This window comes from Daldinia caldariorum, assembly GCF_022478825.1.
Source record: "Daldinia caldariorum strain CBS 122874 unplaced genomic scaffold F4812scaffold_16, whole genome shotgun sequence".
Taxonomy (NCBI): Eukaryota; Fungi; Ascomycota; class Sordariomycetes; order Xylariales; family Hypoxylaceae; genus Daldinia; species Daldinia caldariorum.
This window is the reverse complement of record NW_025953052.1, coordinates 431,593-441,890: the sequence shown is the minus strand read 5'-3', so window position 1 is coordinate 441,890 and position 10,298 is coordinate 431,593. Positions and strand designations below refer to the sequence as shown.

Below are 10,298 nucleotides of genomic sequence, written 5' to 3'. Positions count from 1 at the left end.
GAGCTGGACAAGGATACCTACTACATGTACCTTACATAGTAAGTACCTAACTACAAGTACTACATTAGACCTAGCCGGATGAGCGTGTACCTGCGCGTGGCACTATACGTTTTGTACATGTATTTTTTTGTGTGGGTACATCTAGTGGGTAGGTGTTGTACATGCACGTCGGAAGCTAAGGTTCTAAGGCTTGAACATTCTTTTTTTATGTTTAGGTACTTAGCTCCAATGAAATAGCAGCAACCTGCGATTTTGCGATTTTCTAACATTCTCTTAAACCGCGTCGTAGCGAAAAGCGAACAGCTAACAGCTTCTCGTCCTTCGCCATTTCACATGCATTCGATGCACAGTTACCTGCGCATTGCCTGCTGATAGCTGCAGCAATGGCAGAACCACTATCAGATCATGTTTATTTACCTCCTTTGGAGCCCTGCTTGAAGGGCGAAACTGTCGTCTTGTAAGTGCAACAACACCATAAGTTATTACCATAACTTATGCTTCCAAGCCTAGCTATCTTCGGCTACTGACTGACATCGGTTTTTCTGCTCGCTCTAGATCGTGGAAGCTACTAGTTTCGGCACTGACAGATCCGTCTGGTCATCGGCAGAACAGTTCTGCTGTCGTCGACTATCTCACCGACCCTCTAGTCCAATCCTTCTTCACTCAACCAGGCTCGGCCTTCGAACCACCAAGCGATAAGAGTTCTCACAATGCAGCGTTTGTTAAAAAAACTGCTGCCATCCAAGTCACACCCGCCCCTAATGACAAGTACGACATCAATACCATCAAAGAAGACGCCCTTTGGCTGAGCAAGAACGCTCGTATTAACGAGATTGCTGCTCTTCGAGTCGTTGTCATTGAGTTCCAGTCGCGTCCTCGCAATCAGCTTCTAGGACCTATCTCAAACCAAGATGTCGCGAGCCTCCGCGAAGCCGCTGGCGCTTCGAATGCGCAAACCACCAATATCCTTCCTGGTTTTAATATCGTGAGCACGCTCGACGCGGCCGACATACAGGCAAACTTCGAGAAGTCTGAGAGTAGGAAGCAGCGTATATTCCAAACCTATCTTGAGGAATCTCGCTATTATGCCGCTACAAATGACTGCATCTTTACATTGTTGTTACAGGAAAGCATGCCCTCTTCACCACCTTCCGAGGCCTCAGAAACAATCCGAAAGTCTTATCTCAAAGCATATGGCATGTCCCCTAAGCAGCCTCAGAAATCTCCCAATGATACTCCCACTAAGACCTTCCACGCCCTTGTAAATCAATATCTGGGTCTACTCCCGGATTCTATTTCACGCTCTCAGGCTCCCCTCCACACGGTGGTGGATGACAAGATCTTATTGACGGATGAGCTCAACGAGCAGTGGATTCAGACGTGGCTCACTGAAGCTCTTCACCGTATGGTTATCATCTTCCAGCTCTTGGATCTATCAAGTGATGTCTTCGTGTCCGCCCAACTCGCTCAGAATTGGTTTTCGCTAGTCAATACACTAAGCTTTTTAGAACAGCTCCAGAATGTAAGTCGCTCAAATGATATGTATGAGTAGAAAGTACTTGCTTGCTAATGTCGTTTCCAGTTCCCAAGAAGCATATCAGACTTGGCAGCTCCCCTACAGTGCCTCGTCTGCGTCATTTCTCTCTCTATTCTTAATCTTCCACGGATGATGAGTTTCTTCGAGGGGGATGTAGAATTGAATACGGACGACGAATACCTTGCTACTTCGAGTGTTCTTGAACATATCCACGATGTGCTAGAAGGTCTGGTCGACCAAGGCTCATTATATGTGGCCCCGGTTTTATTTGCTTGGGTGCCGGTAGTACATGCGATGTTCTCCTCATACCAGGAACGTGCAGAGAGGCGAGATACAATTCAAAACGAAAAGGCCGTCGAGAATTATGATTCCGCTACGCAGATGGTCCCAACTTTGGGCCGGAGGAACTCCGCGGGGAGTATCACTACAATTGACAAGCGGAGATATGACGACTTTCTCATCAACAAGAACTTGGACCGTGATTTCAAACGGGTCCAGGTACTTGCAGTTGTAGCCACGGACAGAGCGAGAGTATACGATGTCATTGCTGCTATGTCCGCTTGTCTCGGGTCCTCGGACAATGCGATATTTCCGGACTCCGTCGGTTCTCGCATGAGATGCACGTTCTTAGACTTACTTCGAGTTACCTATCCTTTCGTAGGATATAAATCAGAGCCGGTCTACTCCCTAGTAGCCGTGCTATCTGGTGGCCAAGGTTATTGGGATCTCTCTCGATACCGCACTACCTCGGTGGAGCAAGACGTTATCACGCTGGCCTTGAATGACGAGGTTATTCTTGAAAGCTATTTCCACCAGGCGCTGAACCGCTTTCCTTACGAATTTATCCCATTCGTTACCCTATGTCGAACTCTTTACTCTTCGCATACTAATGACCATAATCGGGAGCTCATTTTAAAGCTCCTTCAAAAAACGCCAACGCTCACATTTACTCTACCCGATGACTTCAACGATTATCAACTTGCCTACGAGGAGGATAATTCCAACAGCTTTCAATTCTTATCGGATTTTCCCCTTATTGCCCCGGTAGCAGCCCGGAAACGAATAACAGCCGAGGAAGAACATTTTATAATACCGGCGGGCACCTATGGCCGCTTCATAGTAGACGAAGGCAGAATTGTGCAAGTGGAATATGAACATTCTGCCCTGGCTCTACTTGGAAAAAGACTGGACGCCAACCTTGCAGCAAACAAGTTTAACTTGGAACTCGGAGAGCTTACTACGGAGGAGACCGCAGAGGCGGTGTCGCTTCTTGCTGTACTGGTTCACACTGAGTGCGTGAAAAATCAGGCGCTAAATGAAAACTCTTCAGAAACTCCGGAAACTGCGTTGGCCATCGTGGGCGAGGCCAGTCGGGCGTTATCGCGAACTAAAGACATCATATCGGTTGTCTGTGATACACTAGACCTTCTCATAGATGCGGAGCCAGAAAATAATGTACTAGCTGCCGTAGCAGCTTGTCTGCAATTCCTTCACGCTGTTCTACCGATATGTCCAGGAAGGGTCTGGTCGTACATGTCGCGATGCGCAATCCTTAGCAACCAAAGTCAAGGTGGCCGACTCGCTAGGCTAGTTGGGAACCTTGATTTATCCGATGTTCGGCTGGAGTTCCTGATGTCTGCTGTGCGTCTTTTTTCCGATCTCATTGACAACGCCATGGACAGTTCGGTACGGCGTAGAACGGGTGCAAAGACAAACTCTAGGCAAAAGCAAATTCAGGATATATGGCTAGGAGTTTCGGACAAGATAGTGGCCCAGATTTCCTTGTCGATTGTACGGGCGTCGATGGACATTCTGGAGAGTTCCACTACATGGAGATTCGCGTCTGATCTAGACCGCATGGTCCTCGTACGTGACGTAGTACCGATCATGGACAAGGCCATCTACTACACGTTTAGCATGGATGATATGAATTCGAAGACGTTTTTAATGTCAGCTTTGGAACCAGCCGCTAAGTACGTTTTGGACTGCTTCCTCACGCCGTCAGCTGGGAGTCTTCGTATTCAGCCGCTCCTCGTGACCCTAGTTGCGGCAACACAACCGTACGGCTCTACTGTGTATGCGAACAGATCCGAGGCCTTCCGTGCCCAGACGAAAGCGGTACTTAAACTCGCGAAGAGTCTGGTGAGGGTAGCAAACTTCCTCGACCGGTCTCCGACTACAGTCGAGCACCAGCTATTTAAAGCAACGCCGTTCGTTGCCCGTGTCTGTGCCTGTCACGATACCTTCAGAGGACCTGCTATCGAGCTTCTAGAAGCATTGGTGATCAGCTCCGGGAAAAGCACAGGGGAGCCGCCTTCTTTACTTGGATATCTTGGTCCCCAAACGTCCCGTTCGTTTCTCCAACTGTTGTCGATGCTAGACAAGCCTTTTAACCAAGCCGAGGATGTCAATGCTATCTGGCGGTTCTTTTCGACTATTGTTAGAAACCGGCAACAATGGATGGCGAACTGTCTTCTTACAGGAAAAACCCCGCGCGATGCTAAGAACGGTACTGACAAAGCAGCGGAACCGTCCTCAAATTCTGTGCTCACTTCTGCTCTCGACAGGCTTAGCTCTATATCTGAAATTGAAGAGTCAGAAGTTCTTTCAATTTTAGACTTCATCACCTCCGCCCAAAACTTTTGGCCGTGGACCATTTTCACCTTACAAAAGAATACCAACTTCCTAACAGAGCTCCGAAAATTTGTACGAGACCTTAAGCCGTCTTCTGTTACTTCCAAGTCCGACGTATTGCGAGCGTGCACCGAAGCACGGATCGCTGCATATGTTGCTGAAATTTTTGCTATGCAACTCTTCCACCTGCGACAAATAGGCCAAGCGGATGCATTCGCGAAGGAATTGACACGCGATCTAGACTACTACCTACGAGACGGTGTCGCTGTCTCAGGTTATAATAGGGGTCTGCATGTGAATTTTGCTCGAAATTTCAGTAACCAGTATCCTGGCTGTACCCTCGATAATTTCAAGAGGACCTTGCTTGAACCTCGGTCTTTAGGAGTTGGTTTCTACTATGCTCTTTGTTTTGCAGACAGGTTACTTGCGTTCGACCCGGGCTGGGTTGGTCCTCGGAGTAACGGGTTCAGAAGCGAGATGGAAAAGGCAAACGCTAATCTGTCACTAGTCGATGCTCAAATCGTAAGTTCTACTTGGCCTCGAATCTGAATCTAGCTGCCGCTAATTCGTATATAGAATTTATATCATGCTTGGGAATTCCTACTTCTTGAGCTAAGTACCTGCCTGCCAACCAATGACACTCTAAAGAAGCAATCTATCCAGGTTGCCCAGCAATGTTTAGAGGCGAATGAAGAGACGCAGAGTCACGACCAAGTCTTTGAGCGCCTTGCCGAATCGCGTGTAAACTTAGCACTTATGCTTGTGCAGAGAGTTGTCGACAGCGCTCCATCCCCTGGCGATATCACTCAGCTTTTGACAGCCTTGTGGGGAACAGTCAGTAGCGTTCAGGAGCCGTACGGACCGGAGAACATTTCGATATACCGAACACTTCTCAAGTTATTATATGTCACGTTGCGAGCTCAAGTTCGATCACTGACAGCGAACGCGTCTTCCGATAAGCACGGGAGTGCCGTGGCTACGGCAGCCGTCACCCAGACCGTTTTAAGCATTGTTGATATTACCGTCGCCAAGGGATTCCGAACTCTAGTGTCTTTAGTCCACGATACGCAACCAATCATCACCCCGAACGACTTTGCTCTTCTTAATGCCATCCTACAAGCTTGTCTTTGCTTCCCAGGAATGGATCAGAATCAAACGCAGATTCTCAATATCCTAACCGCCCACGACGTCGTGCAGGCCGCAGTCTCGTTGTATTCATGGGCCGACAAGATAGCCGACCAAGGTGATCCTATATACGGGGAGCTATCAATACTCTTCTTATTGGAATTATCCACTTTGCCGCTGGTGGCAGAACAACTAGCATGCGATGGCCTACTCAACCATATCACGACGGCCACGTTGGCCAGTTACCTCCGGCGGTCGAACGTGAAGCCCTTCGCCGACTCGGTTGGATTACAACGGTGCTATAGTATATGGGCTAAAGGGATTGTGCCTCTACTTCTCAATATCTTGACGGCTTTGGGTTCTACGATTGCCCCTGAAGTCGCATACGTACTCAACCAATTTCCCAATCTCATGCGATCCAGCGTTGATAGGTTTGAGCCGCCCAGCGATAGTCGAAGGCGAGACCGCGGGGATCGCGACTATATCACACTTCTATCGGTGTCTGAGATTCACTCTTTAGCTCTGATGACCCGCGTGCTGGGCGCCTTGCGTGCTAATAATGCGAGGGATGTACCAGCAGTCGAGTGGGACTCAGCGACGCTTCAAGAGAGCGTTGAGTTCTGGATAGATCGTCGGAAACTCCTAAGAGAGAGGCTGGTGACATTGGGGCCACGCGAAGCGGAGTGGAGAAGCATGCCGCCGTCGGAGCGGAATAAGGGTAGAGGATTCGAGAACAAGCTTGAAGAAAAAGTTGCAGAGCAGTTGGAGCTCGTGCGAATCGTACTAGGCGAGGGTTTGGAATAACCACGGCATTTGGTAGGATAGGGGCAGATAACTAGAATCAACGGCGCTTGTCCTTTTGCCTAGGTACCTACCTTAGGTACCTAGTAGGTAGTTAAGAATTCACGATGCTTGCAACAGTGTTTCGTATTAATCAATTACAAACGTTATACACATTGTAGAAATTGTTGTACGGGAGTTGAAATAGTAATTTTCGAGGCTCAACTCTAGAGCCAGGGTATTAACCCAAATGGGAACCCCTTATGTAGTTCCCTATTAAATACATCGAGGCTATTCCCAACCTCGGCGTCTTCGCCCGCGGATAACATTGCACCTTAACAGCGCTCACAATCAAGGCTGCATAGCCTAAGCCGAGGTTTTCCATGTTGTATCATATAGGACATGGACAACATATCCAGTCCTCGTCAGTTCAAGCCCATATCAGCTATCCCGCCTCGAAAACTCGAAGCTCCGAGCATAACGAGCATAACGTACATACATCCCTAAGGAGAAGAGAGGGAGGGGAGGAGGGGCAAAGCCTCCTTTGTAAATTCCGGGTTTATCGGAACCCGCCTTGCTGCTGCTGCTGTTGGGTCATCTGGGCGTTGTGCTCTTGGAAGCGCTCGCTAAGACGCTGGGACAAGGCCATGTGCTTCTGGACGCAGCGGGCGACGCAGCCGGACTCGCGGCCCGTCAGGGACTTGGAGGTGAAGTCATCGACGCAGGACATGAAGCAGTGGTCAACTAAGTTGCTGAAGAGCTGTTTTGTTTGAACTCGGCGTCAGTGACTTGATATTATACACGGTATCTACCTAAGCATTGGGCCTACATACGCCAAAGAAGACCTTCATTTGCTGCTTCTGCATGCGCTGCTCAAGCTCGCGCGACTCGGCTGCCGTTAATCTGTCGGATTGCAGTCGGATTAGTTATGGGTGTGCTTTTAATTAACTACCTTGATAGTTATATATTTCCATTTGTGGCAATGTTCGCTGCGATATACAAAGCCAATAACTTACCCGTCCATATTGTCTGTAAATTTGTAAAGGGAAGGGGGAAAATGGTATCGAAGTCAAGGCCTAAAAACTTGATTCTGGAGCTTCCACGAGCTTAAAGTCCGAGTTCCCCCCAAAGAAATGGTTCCAAGTTCTGTCGGTTCCTATCGATAACAAACGTCGCTTTTTTTCTTGGGTCCGGGATCTAAGATTTTCTTTGTATTTGATTGGTTAGATGCGGTAGAGGTAATCTAGCAAAGATAGCAAAGACCCCTGTTCCAAGCTTTCGGTGGGGCAAATAGGTAGCAGACCGCCCGCTTATCGATTAGGAATTTTGCGACTCTTCAGCGTATTTTCCTTTTGATTTTTTTGAGATTTTTTTCTAAACCTCTAATTCAAACAATTTATTCCAACTTTCCAGGATATACCAAAAAAACAAAAAGTCACAATGCCCAAGTCGAAGCGTTCCAAGGTCGTCCACCTTACGCAGGTCAACAAGAAGACCCGCGAGCACAAGGAGAGACTGTTCGAAAACATTCGCGAATGCGTGCCTCAGTACCAACACTGCTTCGTTTTTGCAGTTGATAACATGCGCAACACTTACCTAAAAGACGTGAGGCAGGAATTGTCAGATAGCCGGTACGTCTACCCCTATCTACTAATATACTATCTAATATATATATAAATCAAGAGTATAATCGACGACGGCATGGCCCTTCTAACCAAATCGAATAGTCTCTTCTTCGGCAAGACAAAACTCATGGCCCGCGCCCTCGGCCACGGCCCCGAGGACAGCTACGCCGACAACATCTACAAGCTGACGCCCTACCTGCGCGGCACCGTCGGCCTCCTCTTCTCCAACCGGTCTCCCACCCAGCTCCTGCCGTACCTCGAGTCCCTGGCCGGCGAGAAAGTAGACTTCGCGCGCGCCGGCGCTGTCGCCCCGAGGGATTTCGTCATCCCCCCGGGCACCGTATATGCCACCGGCGGTGAGGTCCCCGCAGAACACGACGTACCCCTGGGCCACACGCTCGAGCCCGAGCTGCGCCGTCTGGGTATGCCCGTGCGTATGGTCAAGGGCCGCGTCGTGCTGGAGGAAGGTCTTGAAGGAGTAGCTAAAGACGAAGGGTACGTCGTATGTCGCCAGGGCGACGTGCTAGACTCGCGGCAGACGCGGCTGCTGAAGCTCTTCAGCGTGTGCCTGAGCGAGTTCAAGATTAAGGTCGTTGCCTACTGGAGCGCGGCCACCTCCGAAGTCACGCCCGTGGACCCGGAGGCCATGGACGGCGTTGAGGACGAGGGAAGCGACTAAAAAATGGGAATGCACACACACATATATGTCTGTTGTTGTTTTTTGTTTTGTTTTTTTCCCTCCCTCTCTCGTATATATTCTCGTATTTGCATTTACGGCGATACCATGGTTGTTGGCGTTTTCGGAAGAGGCAAAAAGAAGAAAAAGGGGCCGGAAAGGGTTTTCCATCAAGTCATTCAGGTTTTCACAATTTCGCTATTTTCATATGGGGCATCAGCCATTAGCATGTTAAGGCTTATTCGGGTCTAAAGGCATCATATGAGTCGTGAATATCCAAAACGATCGTGGGTTCAAAAACCAAAAACTCTTTCGTGACTATCTTACAATACAATTCGATGCTGTGTCTCGTGAGAAACATGTCAAGTCATGCCAAATGAAGTCGAAGACAAGAACTATTCCTACCTAATACACGGGATTACAACACAACTTGACTCATTATTCCTCTTTTTTCAACTCCCATCCAACGCCTCTGGCCCTTTTCCAGCTTAACAATAGATCATCATCCCCGGTCAGTAGGCATACCCATCATTTCTTACCTCCGACCTTACCTGATGAGAAAAGGAACTACTCGCCATTCATTGCTTTCGACTCAACTAAACCTTGCAATTATTCCCTACGGTCATCATAGAGTACATGTAAGTGTTAAAAAGGAAAACGGATTACCTCGCTACTTTCTGGCATTAATAACGCCTATAGGCGATCCGGGAGATGGTGAATAGGACATTGAAACGTGAGCCACCAGAGCCACTGTTAGATAGGGGTGGAGTAGTAGGATTCCGGTCTAAGCTCGGCTGGGCTGTGCGACGTTCCAATGTCTTGTCCGCTTTCTTTACCTTTTGACTTGGTCGTCGTCTGGTGTCAAGTAGCTTTCGTTCATTCGGTAGCTTTTCAAAACCATCTTACCCTTGCTTACCCTTGGTGGCTAAAGGCAGAAGGAAAAGTCGGGATGCTTGTCTGTGTGCATGCAGAAGAACGGAAGACAGAAGATACCCACCAAGACAAACGGCTCTTGTCTCGATAAGAATGATCGGCTTAGTAGCGTCGTAGCTTTCGGGGATCCTCGTATGTTCCTTCGAAACCCCGTTTCCGGCTCTCGTCGTCTCTCGACCGGTCGTAGTCGCGATACTCTCGTCCGCCACGAACCGGTTCGAAGTTGGCGCCGCTTCGGCGGTCGCGGTCGCCAAATCTGCCTCCGTCACGATGTCCGCCTGATCTATCATCATATGAGCGACTGCCGTTGCGCGAGTCATACCCACCACCTGGTCCCCCTGGTCCCCCTGGTCCGCTGCGGTCCCGATCACCTCCACCGAATCCACGACGTCCGCCGTAGTTGGGACCAGCCGGCGCATTGGGAGGCGGGTTATACCCGTTTTGCGGACCAGAACCACGATCACGACCAGAGCCGAAATCCCCTCCACCACCGCTACCTCCACCTCGGAAACCGCGGTCACGGCCACCCCCAAACCCTCCTCCTCTTCCACGGCCCTGGAAACCCCCGCGGAAACCGTCACGTCCACCGAAACCGGCTCCGAATACGGGGCCGCGAGGTTGAGGAGGCGCAGCCTTGGAATATCCTCGGCCACCCAGACCACCACCAAAACGACGAGGTTTCCAGCCCTTAACCGTTCGACCTCTTTCGACATCTACCTTAATTCGGCGGTCCCTAATGCGAATTCCATCGCAACCATCTAAAGCAGCTAGTCACACGTGCGCAGTGAGGCGCATTTGTCAGTAAAGCCTTACCAAATCAAATATTTATACCTCGTCTGGACGAAGATGGAAGTAAAAAAAAAAAAAAAAAAAAAAAAAGGGGGGGGGGGGGGGGGAGACAGGCAAGGTTGTGGGCCAAAAAACCTGTGGGAGACAGGGGTTAAGCCGAACCGGATCCAAGGGAAATAATAATGGTTGTATTACCAAG

The 10,298-nt window shown here is 49.3% G+C and overlaps 4 protein-coding genes across 4 annotated transcripts in view; 2 read left to right on the top strand and 2 right to left on the bottom strand.

Moving 5' to 3' along the window:
- The first annotated feature begins 223 nt into the window (after positions 1-223).
- F4812DRAFT_439751 (nucleoporin subcomplex protein binding to Pom34-domain-containing protein) lies at positions 224-6,252 on the top strand. The gene is made up of 4 exons (XM_047935096.1): positions 224-457; positions 556-1,522; positions 1,583-4,693; positions 4,748-6,252. Exons 1-4 carry the CDS (start codon positions 384-386, stop codon positions 6,098-6,100), a joined length of 5,505 nt encoding a protein of 1,834 aa, XP_047787463.1. The 5' UTR covers positions 224-383; the 3' UTR covers positions 6,101-6,252.
- A 1-nt stretch (position 6,253) lies between these two features.
- On the bottom strand, positions 6,254-7,247 carry F4812DRAFT_439748 (mitochondrial intermembrane space translocase subunit). The gene is made up of 3 exons (XM_047935095.1): positions 7,093-7,247; positions 6,910-6,979; positions 6,254-6,836 (listed from the first exon to the last, which is right to left on the bottom strand). The coding sequence occupies exons 1-3, from the start codon at positions 7,098-7,100 to the stop codon at positions 6,636-6,638; spliced, it is 279 nt and encodes a 92-aa protein (XP_047787462.1). The 5' UTR covers positions 7,101-7,247; the 3' UTR covers positions 6,254-6,635.
- Positions 7,248-7,415: 168 nt separating this feature from the next.
- F4812DRAFT_439746 (mRNA turnover protein 4) lies at positions 7,416-8,685 on the top strand. The gene is made up of 2 exons (XM_047935094.1): positions 7,416-7,707; positions 7,804-8,685. Exons 1-2 carry the CDS (start codon positions 7,517-7,519, stop codon positions 8,378-8,380), a joined length of 768 nt encoding a protein of 255 aa, XP_047787461.1. The 5' UTR covers positions 7,416-7,516; the 3' UTR covers positions 8,381-8,685.
- The window catches only part of F4812DRAFT_439743 (RNA-binding domain-containing protein), a 2,791-nt gene continuing 1,178 nt past the window's right edge, over positions 8,686-10,298 (bottom strand). The window contains exon 4 of the mRNA XM_047935093.1: positions 8,686-10,077. Within this exon, the coding sequence (XP_047787460.1) occupies positions 9,413-10,077 (665 nt within the window). The 3' untranslated portion in view covers positions 8,686-9,412. The remainder of the gene's footprint in view (positions 10,078-10,298) is intronic.

What these genes read in the sequence shown, in the direction of transcription:
- F4812DRAFT_439748 (XM_047935095.1), bottom strand. An exon ending in AAATGAAGGTCTTCTTTGGC is followed by an intron (nt 6,837 to 6,909) that starts GTATGTAGGCCC and finishes CAAACAAAACAG; the next exon opens with CTCTTCAGCAACTTAGTTGA.
- F4812DRAFT_439746 (XM_047935094.1), top strand. Translation starts at nt 7,517, where the DNA reads ATGCCCAAGTCGAAGCGTTCCAAGGTCGTCCACCTTACGCAGGTCAAC. An exon ending in CAGGAATTGTCAGATAGCCG is followed by an intron (nt 7,708 to 7,803) that starts GTACGTCTACCC and finishes CAAATCGAATAG; the next exon opens with TCTCTTCTTCGGCAAGACAA.
- F4812DRAFT_439751 (XM_047935096.1), top strand. Translation starts at nt 384, where the DNA reads ATGGCAGAACCACTATCAGATCATGTTTATTTACCTCCTTTGGAGCCC. An exon ending in AAGGGCGAAACTGTCGTCTT is followed by an intron (nt 458 to 555) that starts GTAAGTGCAACA and finishes TGCTCGCTCTAG; the next exon opens with ATCGTGGAAGCTACTAGTTT. An exon ending in CACTAGTCGATGCTCAAATC is followed by an intron (nt 4,694 to 4,747) that starts GTAAGTTCTACT and finishes ATTCGTATATAG; the next exon opens with AATTTATATCATGCTTGGGA.